The sequence below is a fragment of the Pseudopodoces humilis genome, chromosome 15 (genome assembly GCF_049639895.1).
Source record: "Pseudopodoces humilis isolate 2021_Gansu_Grassland_sample_001 chromosome 15, ASM4963989v1, whole genome shotgun sequence".
NCBI classification, from domain to species: Eukaryota; Metazoa; Chordata; class Aves; order Passeriformes; family Paridae; genus Pseudopodoces; species Pseudopodoces humilis.
The window spans coordinates 8316855-8330587 of record NC_142214.1 but is presented as its reverse complement, the minus strand read 5'-3'; the positions used below and the strand labels follow the sequence as shown (position 1 = coordinate 8330587).

General features: G+C 45.2%; 1 protein-coding gene across 4 annotated transcripts in view; it reads left to right on the top strand.

Moving 5' to 3' along the window:
* Nucleotides 1–1378: 1378 nt before the first annotated feature.
* The window catches only part of NRK (Nik related kinase), a 93549-nt gene continuing 81194 nt past the window's right edge, over nt 1379–13733 (top strand). For all 4 annotated transcript variants that reach the window (XM_014255319.2, XM_014255317.2, XM_088062706.1 and 1 more), the window contains exons 1-2: nt 1379–1486; nt 6003–6068. In XM_014255319.2, the coding sequence (XP_014110794.2) occupies nt 1445–1486; nt 6003–6068 (108 nt within the window). In that variant the 5' untranslated portion in view covers nt 1379–1444. The remainder of the gene's footprint in view (nt 1487–6002; nt 6069–13733) is intronic.

Below are 13733 nucleotides of genomic sequence, written 5' to 3'. Positions count from 1 at the left end.
GCCGAGGGGAGAGCAGGGGGCTGGGCTGTTGCTGTGTGTGGATTTCTGCTGCATTGCACATCACTGCATTACATGTTTAGTTCTTCAACAAACTTACACTTCAATGCAGCGATTGGCCTCAACTCTTTAGCAGTGCGTCTGCATGCTGGCCCGCAGGCAGGAGAGAGCACAAATTCAGGGTCACATTAGCGATAACGTACCCAACGTGGGCTATTGTACAAGAATACTTTGAAGCTGAGCGATACATCAGCACTTCTTTCAAGGAAATTGCCAAATGCCTTTATTACAACACTGCCCCTCGCTGCTGGCATTGCAGCCGTCCTGGTGTGCTAATAGGCACCAAAGACACTTCAATCACTTTGTCTTGAATTTATGTCTGCAACCGTGAAAGTACAGATTGAGAATTTCGGTCCCTTTGCTTGCTCTCTGCGAGGGGACAAGGCCCTGAACATCCTTTGAGAATGCTGAAGGACTTTGTCTGAGAAATGTTCATTTCCACTGATATTTGTCTCTAAATACGAGGCCCACGAATACCCACAAGTCCTTCCAGCCTGCTAAGCTATAGTCGCACGGCTCGTTCTTCCCGCGGTCCCAGTTCCCGGGCTGTGGGGCTGCGAGGGGCCGCGGTGGAGCCGCTGCGGGGCTCGGCTGAGGGGCTGCTGCCAGCTCGGCCCCCCGGCACGGCCGTGTCCCCGTTCATCGTGGGGCCGCGGGGCCGAGCCGACTCCGGGAGCATCGCTGGGAGCACCGCTGGAGCTGGGAGCATCGCTGGAGCCCGGCGCTGGGAGCATCGCTGGAGCCCGGCGCTGGGAGCACCGCTGGAGCTGGGAGCATCGCTGGAACCCGGAGCACCGCTGGAGCCCGGCGCTGGGAGCACCGCTGGAGCCCGGCGCTGGGAGCACCGCTGCCGTCAGCCCCCGGGCTCATGTTCGCAGCGCCCGTCACCCGAGGGGAAGGGGCTGTCAGTGTCTCAGCTGTGTGTAGTATATATAATTTATGTATAAAATCCTGCTCTTTGGGCACTGTCACTGCGGTTTTGGGGGTTTCGGGGGTTTGGTATGGGGCAGGTGCATTGCCCCGTACGCCGTGCGGGAGCGGAGCGCGGTCCCCGCTCTCGGCCCGGCCCTTCCCGGCCCCGCGTGGGGCGGTGCGTGTGGGGGAACTCCCATATCCCACATGCCGTATTCCCGAGGCGATCCCCCCATTCCCGCCCCGCGTGGGGCGCGGAGCGCGGCCGCCCCCGCCCCGCCGGCGGCAGGTGGCCCCGACCCCCGCCGGCGCCGCACGTCACTTCCTCGCAAACTTTTCCCGAGCTGCTCCCTCCGCTAAAGTTGCCGGGGAGGGCGTTGGGGCGGGCCGGGCATGCCCGGCTCGCTGCGCCCGCCGGGGCACGGCCGGGCCGGCGGGGGCCGCCCGCGGCACCGCTAGCTCGGGGCCCGCAGCCATGGCCCGCAGCCTGGACGGCATCGACCTGGCGGCGCTGCGGGTAAGGACGGCCGGGGGCTGCCCCGCGGCGGGGCGGCGGCGGGGGGGGACGCCCTGCCCCGGGCTCGGGGCTGCCGAACCCGCTCCTCGCCCCGCGGCGTGTGCGAGGCTTCACCCCCCGCGTTCCGCCGGTCGGAGGGGGCTCCGCTCTGCCGCGCCCGGGAAGGAGCGCCCACGCTGGGGACGGCAGTGGGGGGACCGCGGGACATCCGTGGCGGCGGCGGGGACAGCGGCGCGATGCTGCCCTCGGGCTCGGGGTGCAGCCTCGGAGCTCCCCGGTCCCGCAGCCCTCGGGCTCCACAGGTCGCGCTCCCTTGGCTGGAGCGGGGTCCCGCGGGAGCGCTGCCCTGCCCGGCTGCCAGCGCTGCACCGCCGAGGCGCCTTCCCCTGCCAGGGTAATAAATAATTCCCAGCGGCATCCCGAAAGGTGTTGTAAATGCTGTGGAGAGAAAACAAAAGGGAAACTGTGATCTTCTGGAAGAAAATACGTGTGGGGGGGATGTTGGCTTTTGTGGCCTTTCTGTTGTTATTGAAGTTTGGGATTTTTTTATCCTACTCCCCCTCCTTCCCCCAAGCTAAGAAAGTCAGCATTCACCTGGGTTGCTGTGCATTTTTATTGTTACCTTCTCATGTTTTTCATGTAAGCCAGACTTTGGCCACGTTAAAACCTGTGCTGTCAGTGTTTCGCATCCACAAAGCGGTAACAGGGCTGTGTGTGATGCCCCCGAGTTCCACTTGCCCTTTTCACAGGAGCTCACCACCGAGCAGCCCATCCAACCCAGGCAGGTCTTTTGTGGAGCACTCTCGACGGAAGAGGAGGGAAGAACTCCATTGTGGCAAAAAGCAGTCATCCCCAGGCAGTGATACCAAAGCAATATTTCTAAAAATATCAGGGAAAATAGAAAGAGGGCTGGGAGAAGCCTTTGCGATATTCACGTGGCGAGGAGGGTGTTCCAGACTGGAGGCAGAAAGAGGAAAAGCAGCAGGGACAGTAAAGTTAGGAAGGATGGCAAAAGGCTACTAACTAAGCAAGCAGAAGTTTAATCTGGCTCTGTATGGGGTGTAAGGCAAAATAATGTTTATTATTTTTAATTCTTTAGAGCTTTAGCAGATGAATGTTGCCTCCTTAAATAAATAAGGAAATAGTGTGAGTTTGAAAAGGAGTCGTTCTGCAAAGCAGACAGCAGGCTTTGTGACAGAACCAAGTGATTCACAGCCTCCAAAGCCTGAGAGCACTGTGTCAGCCTCGACAGGGGAAGGGATAAATGTCTCGTTTTGGAAGAAACCCCTTTGAACTTGTCAGCAGTCAGCACCCCACCCCATAGTTTGGGGTTTGTGCTAAGTAGGAAATGGGAGGTAGCTGAGCTGTGGAAATTATTTAAAGACAGGTGCCTTGCCTTTGTCATGTCTGAGGTGTTCCTGAGGCCAGTGGGAGCTGCCTGGTGCTGTGCTCCAGCCTCCCACAGTTGTGAGCAGGGTCATTTTCAAACTCAGATTGCCCTCCTCCCCTCCAAATGAGTGTTCAGCAGGGCTCTCCCCTTTCCCTGGAAAACAAGGGCCCAGGTTTCCTGGTGTTGCTGGGTTCACCAGGGCAGTCAGAGGCTAAAAAGCCCCTGAGCTCTGCATTAGGTGCTGGGGCACAGAGGCCCTGTAGAACTTGTGCTTCAGACACCTGTATCTTCTTTAGCTGCAGGGATGTGAAAAGTGCATTTTGGTCACGCTCTTGCTGCATGTGTTGCTTTTCATTCTGCCTTGCAGAGGAGATGGATGTGGCCTGGGTAGCTCTGGGTCAGCAGTCTTGCTCTTGCTTTCTGAGTGCGCTGCAGATGACTCGAGGGAAGCCAAGGTGGTCACCATATGGTGCTGTGTATGATGGTAATTAACCTTAGAGTGATGAATGTTCAGGCCGGTATTTTGGCATCTTTCAAAGGGAATTAGCAATTTAGCAGGTGCTGGCTGGTGAAGGGTTAGCTGGACCATGGGCTTAAGAGGTAGCTGAGAGGGAACACTACATCAACAATGATATGTAACTCCAAGATAATTAAGAAGGTGGCCCATTGTGAAGAATGCCAGCAAACAACTCAGTGCCGATATCCAAGCAAACAAGGGCAATCCAAGGACCAGAGCCCAGATTAATATCCTTTATGACTCTTAACAAGGCTTGGTTCACTGTGGTGTCCTGATTAAAAGAGGAGAGATGGCCAAGTATTTGGCTGCACTCAGACCTGTGGAGGCTTGAGATGTTAATGCTCAATTTTCTAGCAAGGACAGGATAGGATATGCACTATATCAACTTTAGTGCTACTGTTTATTTAGATAATTGTTAGGGTCTTTCCTAGAGTGTCAGAAGCCTTTAGAAGGAAACTATTAGGGTGCTAAATCAGAATTAAATTTATTGAAAGATAAAAGAGAAGCTAATTTTGAGGCACTTAAATTAGTATATTTGCATAATGAGCTTAAAGAAGAAGTGTGAAGACAGCACACATTTAAGTGAGAGAGGCAGTTGCAAAGTCCAAGTTGAAAATGCAATTTAGGTTCCTCTGGGTTTCTGTGCACTGTGGGCACTTCTTAATTCAGCAATGCTGCTTTGTGCAGGAGAGCTGGGGAATTAGCTCGTGCTTCCCGGGGAGTGCAGTAGATATTATGCATGGAAGCTCTTTACTGGGAGGGTTCCTCAGAGAGCTGCTGTGAGTTTCACTGCCTGGACCATGAGCTGCCTACAGCACAGTTCTGTGCAGAGGTTTTGTACCACCCACCAGTTGCTTTAGCAGTAGCAATGGTTTATTTGCTGACTTCAGTCCCACTGAAGTAAAGCATTTGTTTATATGCAGATGAGTCAAAATGTAAAATGAGGAAATGAGAAGAAAGCAAACTTCAGTGAGATCCAGTCTTGTAGGCATTCTTATGCCTGTGCTTAAGTCCATATATGAGAGTTCCCAATGATTCCCTTTTAACTGACGGCTTTTGGAATTGGAGTTTTAGTCTAGGACGCTTACTGACTTGTTTTAAAATAAGAGACGGAAAAAAAAAGACGCAGACTGACCTGCATGGGTCAAAAGTAAGTCATCTTGATCTGATTTACACATTTTCTTTTTTAAAAAAAGAAAAATGTCTTGTAAGGTTGACAGTTCAGGAAGTTTAAGATTAAAACTCATTTAACTTACAGCCAAATGAACTCACTAGTGCTTTCAGTTATGGAAGTCTGGGCTGTGTTGCTCTGAAAGCTCTTGGTGTTTATCATGACAGTTGTGACAATAAAGGTAGAATCTGCTCAGAAAAAAAACCTGTGTGGTTCCACTGGGATTTTGCCAAGGTAAACATTTCTTTATCAGATATGAAGAAAGAATTACTTATATTAAAAGATTAACATGTAAGTGGAGTGGGGATAGTAGCTTGATACCTCCAAAAAAAGGATGTTTTGCAACCAGGAAAACCAATAGAATTTGTATCTCTGAGATCGTGTTTTTCTGTATCACATCCCTCAGCAGTACCAATAGGCATTAACTGACATGACAGATTGCTGAAACAGATGTGGTAAAACTGACACATGGAGTTAATAATATTTTATATAAATCTCTTAGTGATACCATGGCAAGAAATGAGCAGAGTGATAAATGGCTTAGTCAGAAACCAAGAAAATGTTCTCTTGAGTTCTTAATGGTTTTAAATAAATCGCTCAAGTGAGTTTTAACTGGTGTTTTTATGTACTCAGTCATTCAGGAAGGAGCACTGCCTGTGCCTGGCAGCAAGATGGGCTGCCTGTACCTGAGGGGTTGCAGCAATGTTGCAGGAGAACCTCAGTGGTTGGTTTTAGAGCAACTGGTGCTATAGCACGAGGACAGAAGTTCATTCATGTGGAATGGTAGACTGATCACCTGACTCATTAATCTTTTATGTAAATTAACAGCAATCTAGTTTGGGTTCAAAGCCAAGAGTTCAATACCTCAGTCAAATTCACTTTGTTATGTTTGCAGAATAGGAGAGTTGAGTGTTCTCAGCTTGCCTCTAAGTTAATGTTGCCTGGTTTGGTACATTTCCCCTCACTGAGGTAACTGGGCTCAGGTGCTTTATATTGTAATTTTTTCAGTTCTGCTCTTTGGTTTTTTTCCTTCGTTGTACTGCTCATACCAAGTGTTTCACAGCAGAGGACAGCAGCTCGGCCTCCAGGCTAGCTCAGTGTGGTAAGGCTCAGGAACTTGGAGTTTTTCCTTATTCTGCTGTCAGCCAAGTCAGCAGTTGAATTCTAGTATTTTTAACACACATCCATTTAGTTATTGTATCTGCTGTAGTACCTGCCAATCTTCACCGAGTTGTTTTGTATATAGAGTTTTGCGAAACTTGACTGAAAACTTAAATATTAATGCATTTCTTACCCTGTGGTTTGGCAATTTCCCCTTTAGTGTGTAATGCAGATCATTAGGAGATGTGCCTGATTTCCTTTTGATGGTGTACAATTAGTTTATGTTATGAATTGGTTGCTGGAATCCAAATAATGTTATTTCTTCTGCTTTTTGCAGGACCCTGCAGGAATATTTGAACTGGTGCAAGTTGTTGGAAATGGGACATATGGACAAGTCTATAAGGTTTGGATGCCTCTTTAATTTAGGATGCTGTTCTTGATAAAGCTGTATTACCTAAAGTAGAAGCAAGCACCATTCAAGAAGGCAGGCAATTGTTCCAGTAATAGCCTGGTTTATCTTGCTCTCTTTTCTGCATACTGCAAAGTGTACTTCCTGTGAAATTCCATGGCCCTTCCTTCTGTCCTGCTTTCATGTTTTCTCATTGCTGCCACAAGTCACATAAGCGGTTTTTGTACTGACTTGCCTCTACTCTGTGCTTACTTTCTCCTTTTCAATTTTATTTAAAAGGTGTCTGGCAGAAATTTACATCAGTGATGGCTGAATCTGGCCTGGACTGGGTGAAGTTCAAAACTCAGACAGCAGTGCTCTTCAACACAGAGGTGTCAATTAGCCCTGCTCTGCAGGCAGGCAATGAAGTTTTTGGTTTCTGTCGTTACCTTTGTCACTGTGGTATCAAAGCAGAACCACCAAACAAGAAACTGCAGCAATTAGCATTGTTTGCCACAACACAGCACTCTGTTCACTGTGCAGTGCACAGCTTACTTTAGTTATAACAACAAGCCTAGAAAAGTGTTCTTTCACTATGAAGCCTTCCCTAAAAGTGATTTAAGAAGAGGAAATAATTGTGATTAAATAGAGAACCAAGTTCCATTTCAGGAACGAAGGCAGAGGAAGGAAAAGGCCATGCTGCTGAACCCTTGAAGGTACATCAGAGGAGCAGTGGCATTGGAATAAGTCTGGTGTTGCTTCTCCCTCAGGTCCCACTTCTGACAAGCCCCTGCTTGGCAAGTCCTTGTGTGTGAGCAGGCTCTTTGTGCATTGATCCCTCTGAGGGAAAATGCAGAAAGGTCCTGGTGCAGCAATGCAGGATTGTTCTTTCTCCTGTGCACTGATACATGCTACATTTTGGTGGCTATCCTCTGGTGGCAGATCTGCTGTAATCACATTTTACTTTCCCTTTGAAGCTATAGGTTCTGGAAAATGCTTCACAGAAGCAATTCTGGGAAGTCTCTCTTTTCCCATGCTACCATTTTATTATTATTATTTTATTTTTTTTTGTCAGAAGCAGGATCTTTCTCATGTAACTCTTTGTGGTGGTGAAGTCTGTTGTTTCTGAGATTGTCATTCAGATACTGTTCAGAATACTACTGAACTAAAAGTACATGCTAGGGGTTCACATGGACAGATTAGAAGCCAGGAGAGATTTAGAGGTGCTGTTGTTTTTTACCTGCAAAAAGATCCCAAAACCTCTTGAATGTTCTGTTCAATAGTTGACTTGCTTTTTGTGTCTGGATTTATTTTATATTGGGAGAGAAAAATTTCAATCTGGTAATCTTTTATGAGTGTTGAGTTTGAATCAGCTGCTTAGTCATGGCAGAAGCAGGAAGGAACAACGTAGTTTGCTTCTGTGCTGCAAAAGAAAATGTTTTGAGCTGTCATGTAGCTCACTAGAGTGTTAGTTGCCAAAATGTGCAAGAAATATTGACAGTGACAATTTAAAATTGTACCCAAAGGCTTATTTCCACTGAGCATGCAGGAAACCAGGGTCTGACAGCTCTGGGAATGGGGTGATCTGAGTCTCTGCTCATTCTGCACTTGCTCTGGCTGGAACTTCTGTGTAGCATATCCTCTGATCTATAAAATGCTAGGACTGGTAGCATGAATGAATGGAATTCTGAAATAATTTTGCAGTTTGTCTGCTATAGGCATGTGATTATAAATATTTAAGTTGTTAATTAGTCTCTGTTATCCATATACTTTACTCATATCATTAGAGCATGTTTTTATTCTCCTGAGGTGTTAGATTCTTCCTTATGATCAGAAACTACACATAATCAAAGAAAAACTTATTTCAGGCTAAATAAATTATATTCAGGATTACTAAATTCCTTTGTTGGCTGTGAAGAGGATTCATATTGTAATATATGCAACTCTATAAAAACGAAAATAAGATTTTGAGGATTCATCATTACGATTTGGAAAATGGATTTATTGAAACAGATTTATTGAAGGAGAGTATTATTCATACTGAATTATTCCAGTTCCAGCTCAGGGTTTTCTAAAATGAAATGGAAGAGGTATGAATTTTACACATAACAACGCTAGAGCTGAGTAGAAATGTTACAAAGATTTGTGTATAATAGCTGACTAAAAGCCAGCAGATTTTTTTTGACAGCTTATGAAGTAGTAGGACATAAATACTCCAGTACTGGCAACTTCAGCCTTTGGGAAGCATGAATTGGGTGTGGAAAAAATTCCAGTGGTAGCCAGAATTCATGAGACTTAGGCTTCATTACCTCTTGAAATGACAGGTGAGTTTTTCAGTTAATTCCTGGTTTCCATGTGCTGGAATCCAAAGAGCAATCCTATGTAAGAGGTGATTCGGAATGCCATGGGAGGTGGTAGCACAGAGTCTTCCCTGACAGTAAGGGAAAACTGAAAGTAGTTGGAAATAGTGCTTTTGGTGGTGGTTGGCAGGTAGGAGTATTGACTCTTCCATGCCTTTGTCTCCTCAGTGCTGAGGAGCTGAAGGTCAGATAGTGTCCCGTCTCTGCACCATCTCCATTGAATGCACATGGGAAAGATCTGTTTCTGAGCATCCCATGGACCACTTCTGGCAACGTCTGTCCATCCTCCTGCATACTCTTGAGGCCAGGGATGAAAATGAGTGTGCAGGGCATGAGCAGTTGCTCTCCAAAGTATGAGGGCCAGCACTTTTGAGGGTTTCTAGAGCTGCTGATCATTAAGGACCTTTGGACAGCAGAGAAATGTTTTGTATCATGTAACTGTTGGTGTCATCTGGAGGAAGTGAGAAGGCTGAAGGTGTCACTTGGAAGTCCTTGGGATCTGTTGAGACATTGCATTGTTGTGAGTTCTTTGCCTATTCCCATTGCCTCCAGGAGTTTATCTGCATGGACTCCCTGGCTCTGAAGTGCTGGACAGTGATGGGCCATCACCCACCCTTGATGTAGAACACTTGTATGCTGGTCTGTGCTTGTGTGCCTAGTAAACTAAACTCTAAGTTTGGGGGAAGTGAAGTATTTTTGTCAAAGATTTCTGCTGTTAGTTTCATAATCTTTGATGAGGGGTGTTTCTTCCATAGAAGCCTGTTAATGCATTTTCTATGCTCCCATTTTCAATGCAGGGTCATTTTTATGTTGAGTAAATGGGGAAGGGGACATATGGAGGCAGCTGAAGGGGTTGCTGTTTTTGGAGTGTTTGGGTCACACAATTCTTCCTGAGCTCTGGAAGAGGCTGTGAGACCCTGAGTTTATGGCTGCTCTGTTTTTTCAGTTGTCAAGGTGAAGAGGAATTGTTCCTAATCCTCTTTCAGCCATGCTCTGACAGTCCTCATCTTTCTGAAGTTTTCATGGACCAAATGAGGTCAGCAATGGTGTTTTCTGATGTCAAGAGGCACCTGACTGGGGCTTTTGTCTTCCTTATTTTTAGTGATGTGGATTAGCCTTCTCCTGGGCTTGCCATTTTTCAGTGGCCTAGGGAAAGAGAGGCCAGTGTCTTTGCATAGTTCCAGGGGCTGATGTTTTTTGGCACAGGAACTTGGAGGCTGGTGATAAACCCTGACAGATTTGCAGCTGCTGTGTGTGCAAAATGGTTGTATCTTTAATGGAGCCTGAGGGACAGGGAGCTTGGGAGAGGTGCCCTGGTTTGGAGCTGTGACAGTCAAGAGGGAAGATGTGGTTTCCCAGTGATGCAGCTGATGAAGAAGCAGGAGGGCTGTTGCTGGGGCCTTGTAGGGGTGGAAGCAACCCTGCCTTCCTGTAGTGATTCTGCATAACTAATATTTTTATTCCTCTGTGGTCACATAGGACTCAGGATACAAAAAGGAAGCAGCTCTGAGTAAGGAAGTGTGGGGTTTTGTTTGTTTGGTTTTGTTTTTTTTTAACACAGTTGCTTCTTGGCACTGAATTGAGCTTCAATTGCTGGCATGAGTCATGAGTTACTTTGCTGTTGATGTAGAGTGGCAGGAGTGCAGCAAAACATAAATACAATGTTTCAGTTTATCTTAATTTGAAAGTCTGTTAAGTTCTTCATATTCCATTCCACTGGATAACTGGCTGCTGTAATTGAGTTGGGAGTGATGGAGGGGAAGGAACCTGGGTTTTTTGAGACTGGGTAGTGTGGGGAAAGAATCACCTAACCATGCTGTTATGGAGTGTTATAATCTGTGGACTGTGTTGAAACCTTAATTCATGATAGTACCTGGAAGGTTAAATTTAAGAAACATTACAGTTATGTTCAATATAATCCAAATGGTGAATGTGTATAAACTGAAGACTTTAAAATCATCCCTTCTGTGGGTGGGTCAGAAATAGCCACTTTCCAAAGATTGTGTCTTGGGGCTGAAATGCAATTTTAGAGTCTCCAAAGTGCTGCATAGACGTTAAAAATGACACATAATCTGAGGTTGTTCTGTTGTCATTTGTGGTGAGTTACAGTCTTCAAACTAATCTTAATCTTCAGGGCACTGAGATTTTGATGAGTCAAGAAGGGAAATCAGTTGTACTCTGTAGAAATGGCAAAATGCTGCTCTATTTCACTAGCAGTTGGTAAAAGTGCTTGTTTGTCTATCCATTTACTTTATTTTGGTTTTCTGATAGCAATGCCTATTTCTTCGTCCTAAAATTAAGAGCCAGTTAAGGGATAAAGGGATTTTACTTCAGTGTTTAATCAGGATCCTTTTGGTGCAACAATTCATCAAGGTGGAATATGCACACACATAGTAGATCATGTATACAGTTTTATAGACCTTGCAAATTATTGTATCTAACGAAGATGTCCCAATGAGAGGCTTGAATGAATAATGTGACATGTCCCTATTCTAAAGTGTTCCCCCCCAGATGGGCCCAGTCCTAGTTTACAGGATGTGTTCTAGGGGAGGCTCTGGTTTCTCAAAATAGTGTAAGGCTTTCCTGCCTCCAGCTGTGAGGCCTTTGGGATGTTTGCTCTCCTGGCCTAGCAGAGCACCAGGACTATGCTATTCTGAGTAAGTATTCTGAGTAAGTATTCTATGACTATTCTAGCCTTAAAGAATTAAAAGTATGCTAAGGGCATAAGAATACGTAAAAGGTACAGAAAAAGAAAAGGCAAAAATCATTGTGGCAGCAGTGGAAGAGCTGATTATCTTGTCCACATGAAAAACTAGTTAATTACAGTAGGCAGCAGTGTATAAAGTCACTGCCAACAGTGCATGGGATGGAGTCAGCAGCTCATTGCACAGATCCTTGGTTGGCTTGTGCAAACAAATAATGGAGATTGCTGCTCCTGGCCACAAGGATCTCCCAGGAATACACCTGAACTTACTGTGTGCTGCTGCCATTGTAGTAAGATATGAAATGCTGCTGTGCTTATGAGTGGGTTGCCCTGAAAACTGAAGGATGTAGGGCTGCGACACCATTAATACACTAGAGAGGCGTGGGTGGGGGTTTTGATATTTAACTTCTTCAGTTTTTGATAAGACCCTTGAAGTCTGCATGCTACCAGGTGTGTTTCTTCATCAGCGTTCTCTCAGTCTGCAAATCCTAAATACACTCCCATAAATGTCTCTGTGCCTTTCTTATTGCTTCTGCAGCACAACTGTCCTCTTCCTTCCCATCAGAACATTCCACATCAGGTGTGGAATTGGCATCCGTGATACAAGGAGGGCAAACTGTGCCTTGGACTCCATCAGCAAGAGCCTAGCAAGCAAATCACAGGATGTGATAATTTTCCATGCTCTTGTTAGGCCACACCTGGAATGTTGTGTCCCATCTTTGCTCCCTCAGTTGCAGAAATGTTGAGAACCAGAGAGGATTCATCAAGAGACCACTAAAGCATTTAGTGGGTTGAAGAAGGAAAGGCTGAAGGAATTGGATGTTTTCAGCCTTGGGAAGAGGGCAGCCTGGTCACAGTTTTCAGGTGCTTCAATGATGGTTGGTACAGGAGGTGCCAGTACAGAGATGCACAGGACAAATGGGTTGCTCAGGAAAAGTTCCATTTGGATGTCAGAAAAAAATTCTGTACCATGAGTCATCACTGGAATAGGTTTCTTGTGGTGGTTGTGGAGCCACCCTTGCTGGAAATATCCAAGGCTGTTTGACAGTCTTGGTTAATAAAACCTGTCCCTGCTTTTAACAGCAGCTGGAACCATGTGTTCCTAGAGGTCTTTTCCAATATCAGCTTGAGTTCAAGATGTATCTACTATCAACCCTGCCTATTACAGTGTGAATTACTAACTTGGAGGATACAAAAACCCCCCACTTTTATTTGAAAAAAAATTAAAAATAAAAATTTATATATATATTTATAAAATAGGTAGTTCATGGTGTGTATTTAGTTGTCAGATAAAGGAGTATTTTTGTGCCAGGGTGTTTTAGGGGTTTGGCATTGTGTTTGTTGGAGTTTTTTTTAAGACTTGGCTTCCCTGCCTATTTGCATAGCAGTGCCAAACTATATTCAGCACTGGATTTTAAAATAATGGCTCAAACATTCGAAATTAATTAGCAAATTGTGAAGTCCTGGTTCTAGTTAGTGAATATTTCAGAGGAACTCGATTAAGATTCTTAGGAGCCAAACTAGTTTATCAAAAATAGAAGAGTAAGGATATGAAAAAAACCTCTTAGCTGTGGAGTGTCTCTATAAAATAAAGGCTCTGACTGAACAGAACAATGTACAATAATTAGATGTGCCATTAAAAGTAGTAAAATCCTTGCAAATGGTTTGTTGACAGGCCTGCTGCTTTCAGGTCCTCCATGTTTGGGACCTAAATGCCCAGGTGGGAGATGCATTTTCATCCTAAACTGTTGGCATTTTGAGCTCATGTTGCATAACACTTCAGATTTTGTCACTGGGTCATGCTATTTTGAAGGTAAGAGAACGTGCTAAAAATGCACTGGTGGTAATATGAGTGTAGTAGGAAGTAGTTCAAACTCTTAATTCCCTGCTCAAGCACTTCACTGTGCCCCAAACACCTCATTAGTGACATTGATTTCAGTAATCCTGACTGCTCAGTAGCATCCAGATTCACACCAGTGATACACATCAGTGTGACCAGTGCTTCATGGGTCTGAGTTTTGTCATATCCAACCCACTCAGGAGTATTTTCATTGTATATGATACGTAAATTTGTGGAACTTGGGGAAAACTCCTAATTGTCTATTTGCAGTCCAGAAAACCATAGCTATAACAGTTAATGAATGAATGACAGGATATTACTTAATTTTAAATAGCAGAAAATCTAGTGTGTTGTTTATAGATGTTTGAACCGATTCCCACGGCAGGTTAGCTTTAGTAACTGCTTTTTTCACAGTGAACTGCAGGATTTTAGAGCCTGATGAGGACACGTCACCTTATCTCTGTGTCTCTGTTTATTTCTTAGAGCTCCTTATGAATTGTACTTTCTGAGTCTGCTTTAACGTCCTGAAGAGTGCACGTATGTTTTTTTGAAAGTCCTTCTTTGGTACCTCTGGGCTATAGCTAATGGAGCATAATAAAAGGAACAACCAATCAGTTGGTTTCCTAAAATTGAAGAAGCAACTATTTTTCAGCTCTTTGTTGTATGCTTTTTAGTTTTCAAAGTCCTTGTGTATTATAAGTCTGCCCTTGTAACCTACTGACCTTGTGCAATTCCTGGAAGGTTCTCAAGATTTGCTTTAGAAGCACCTACTCAAA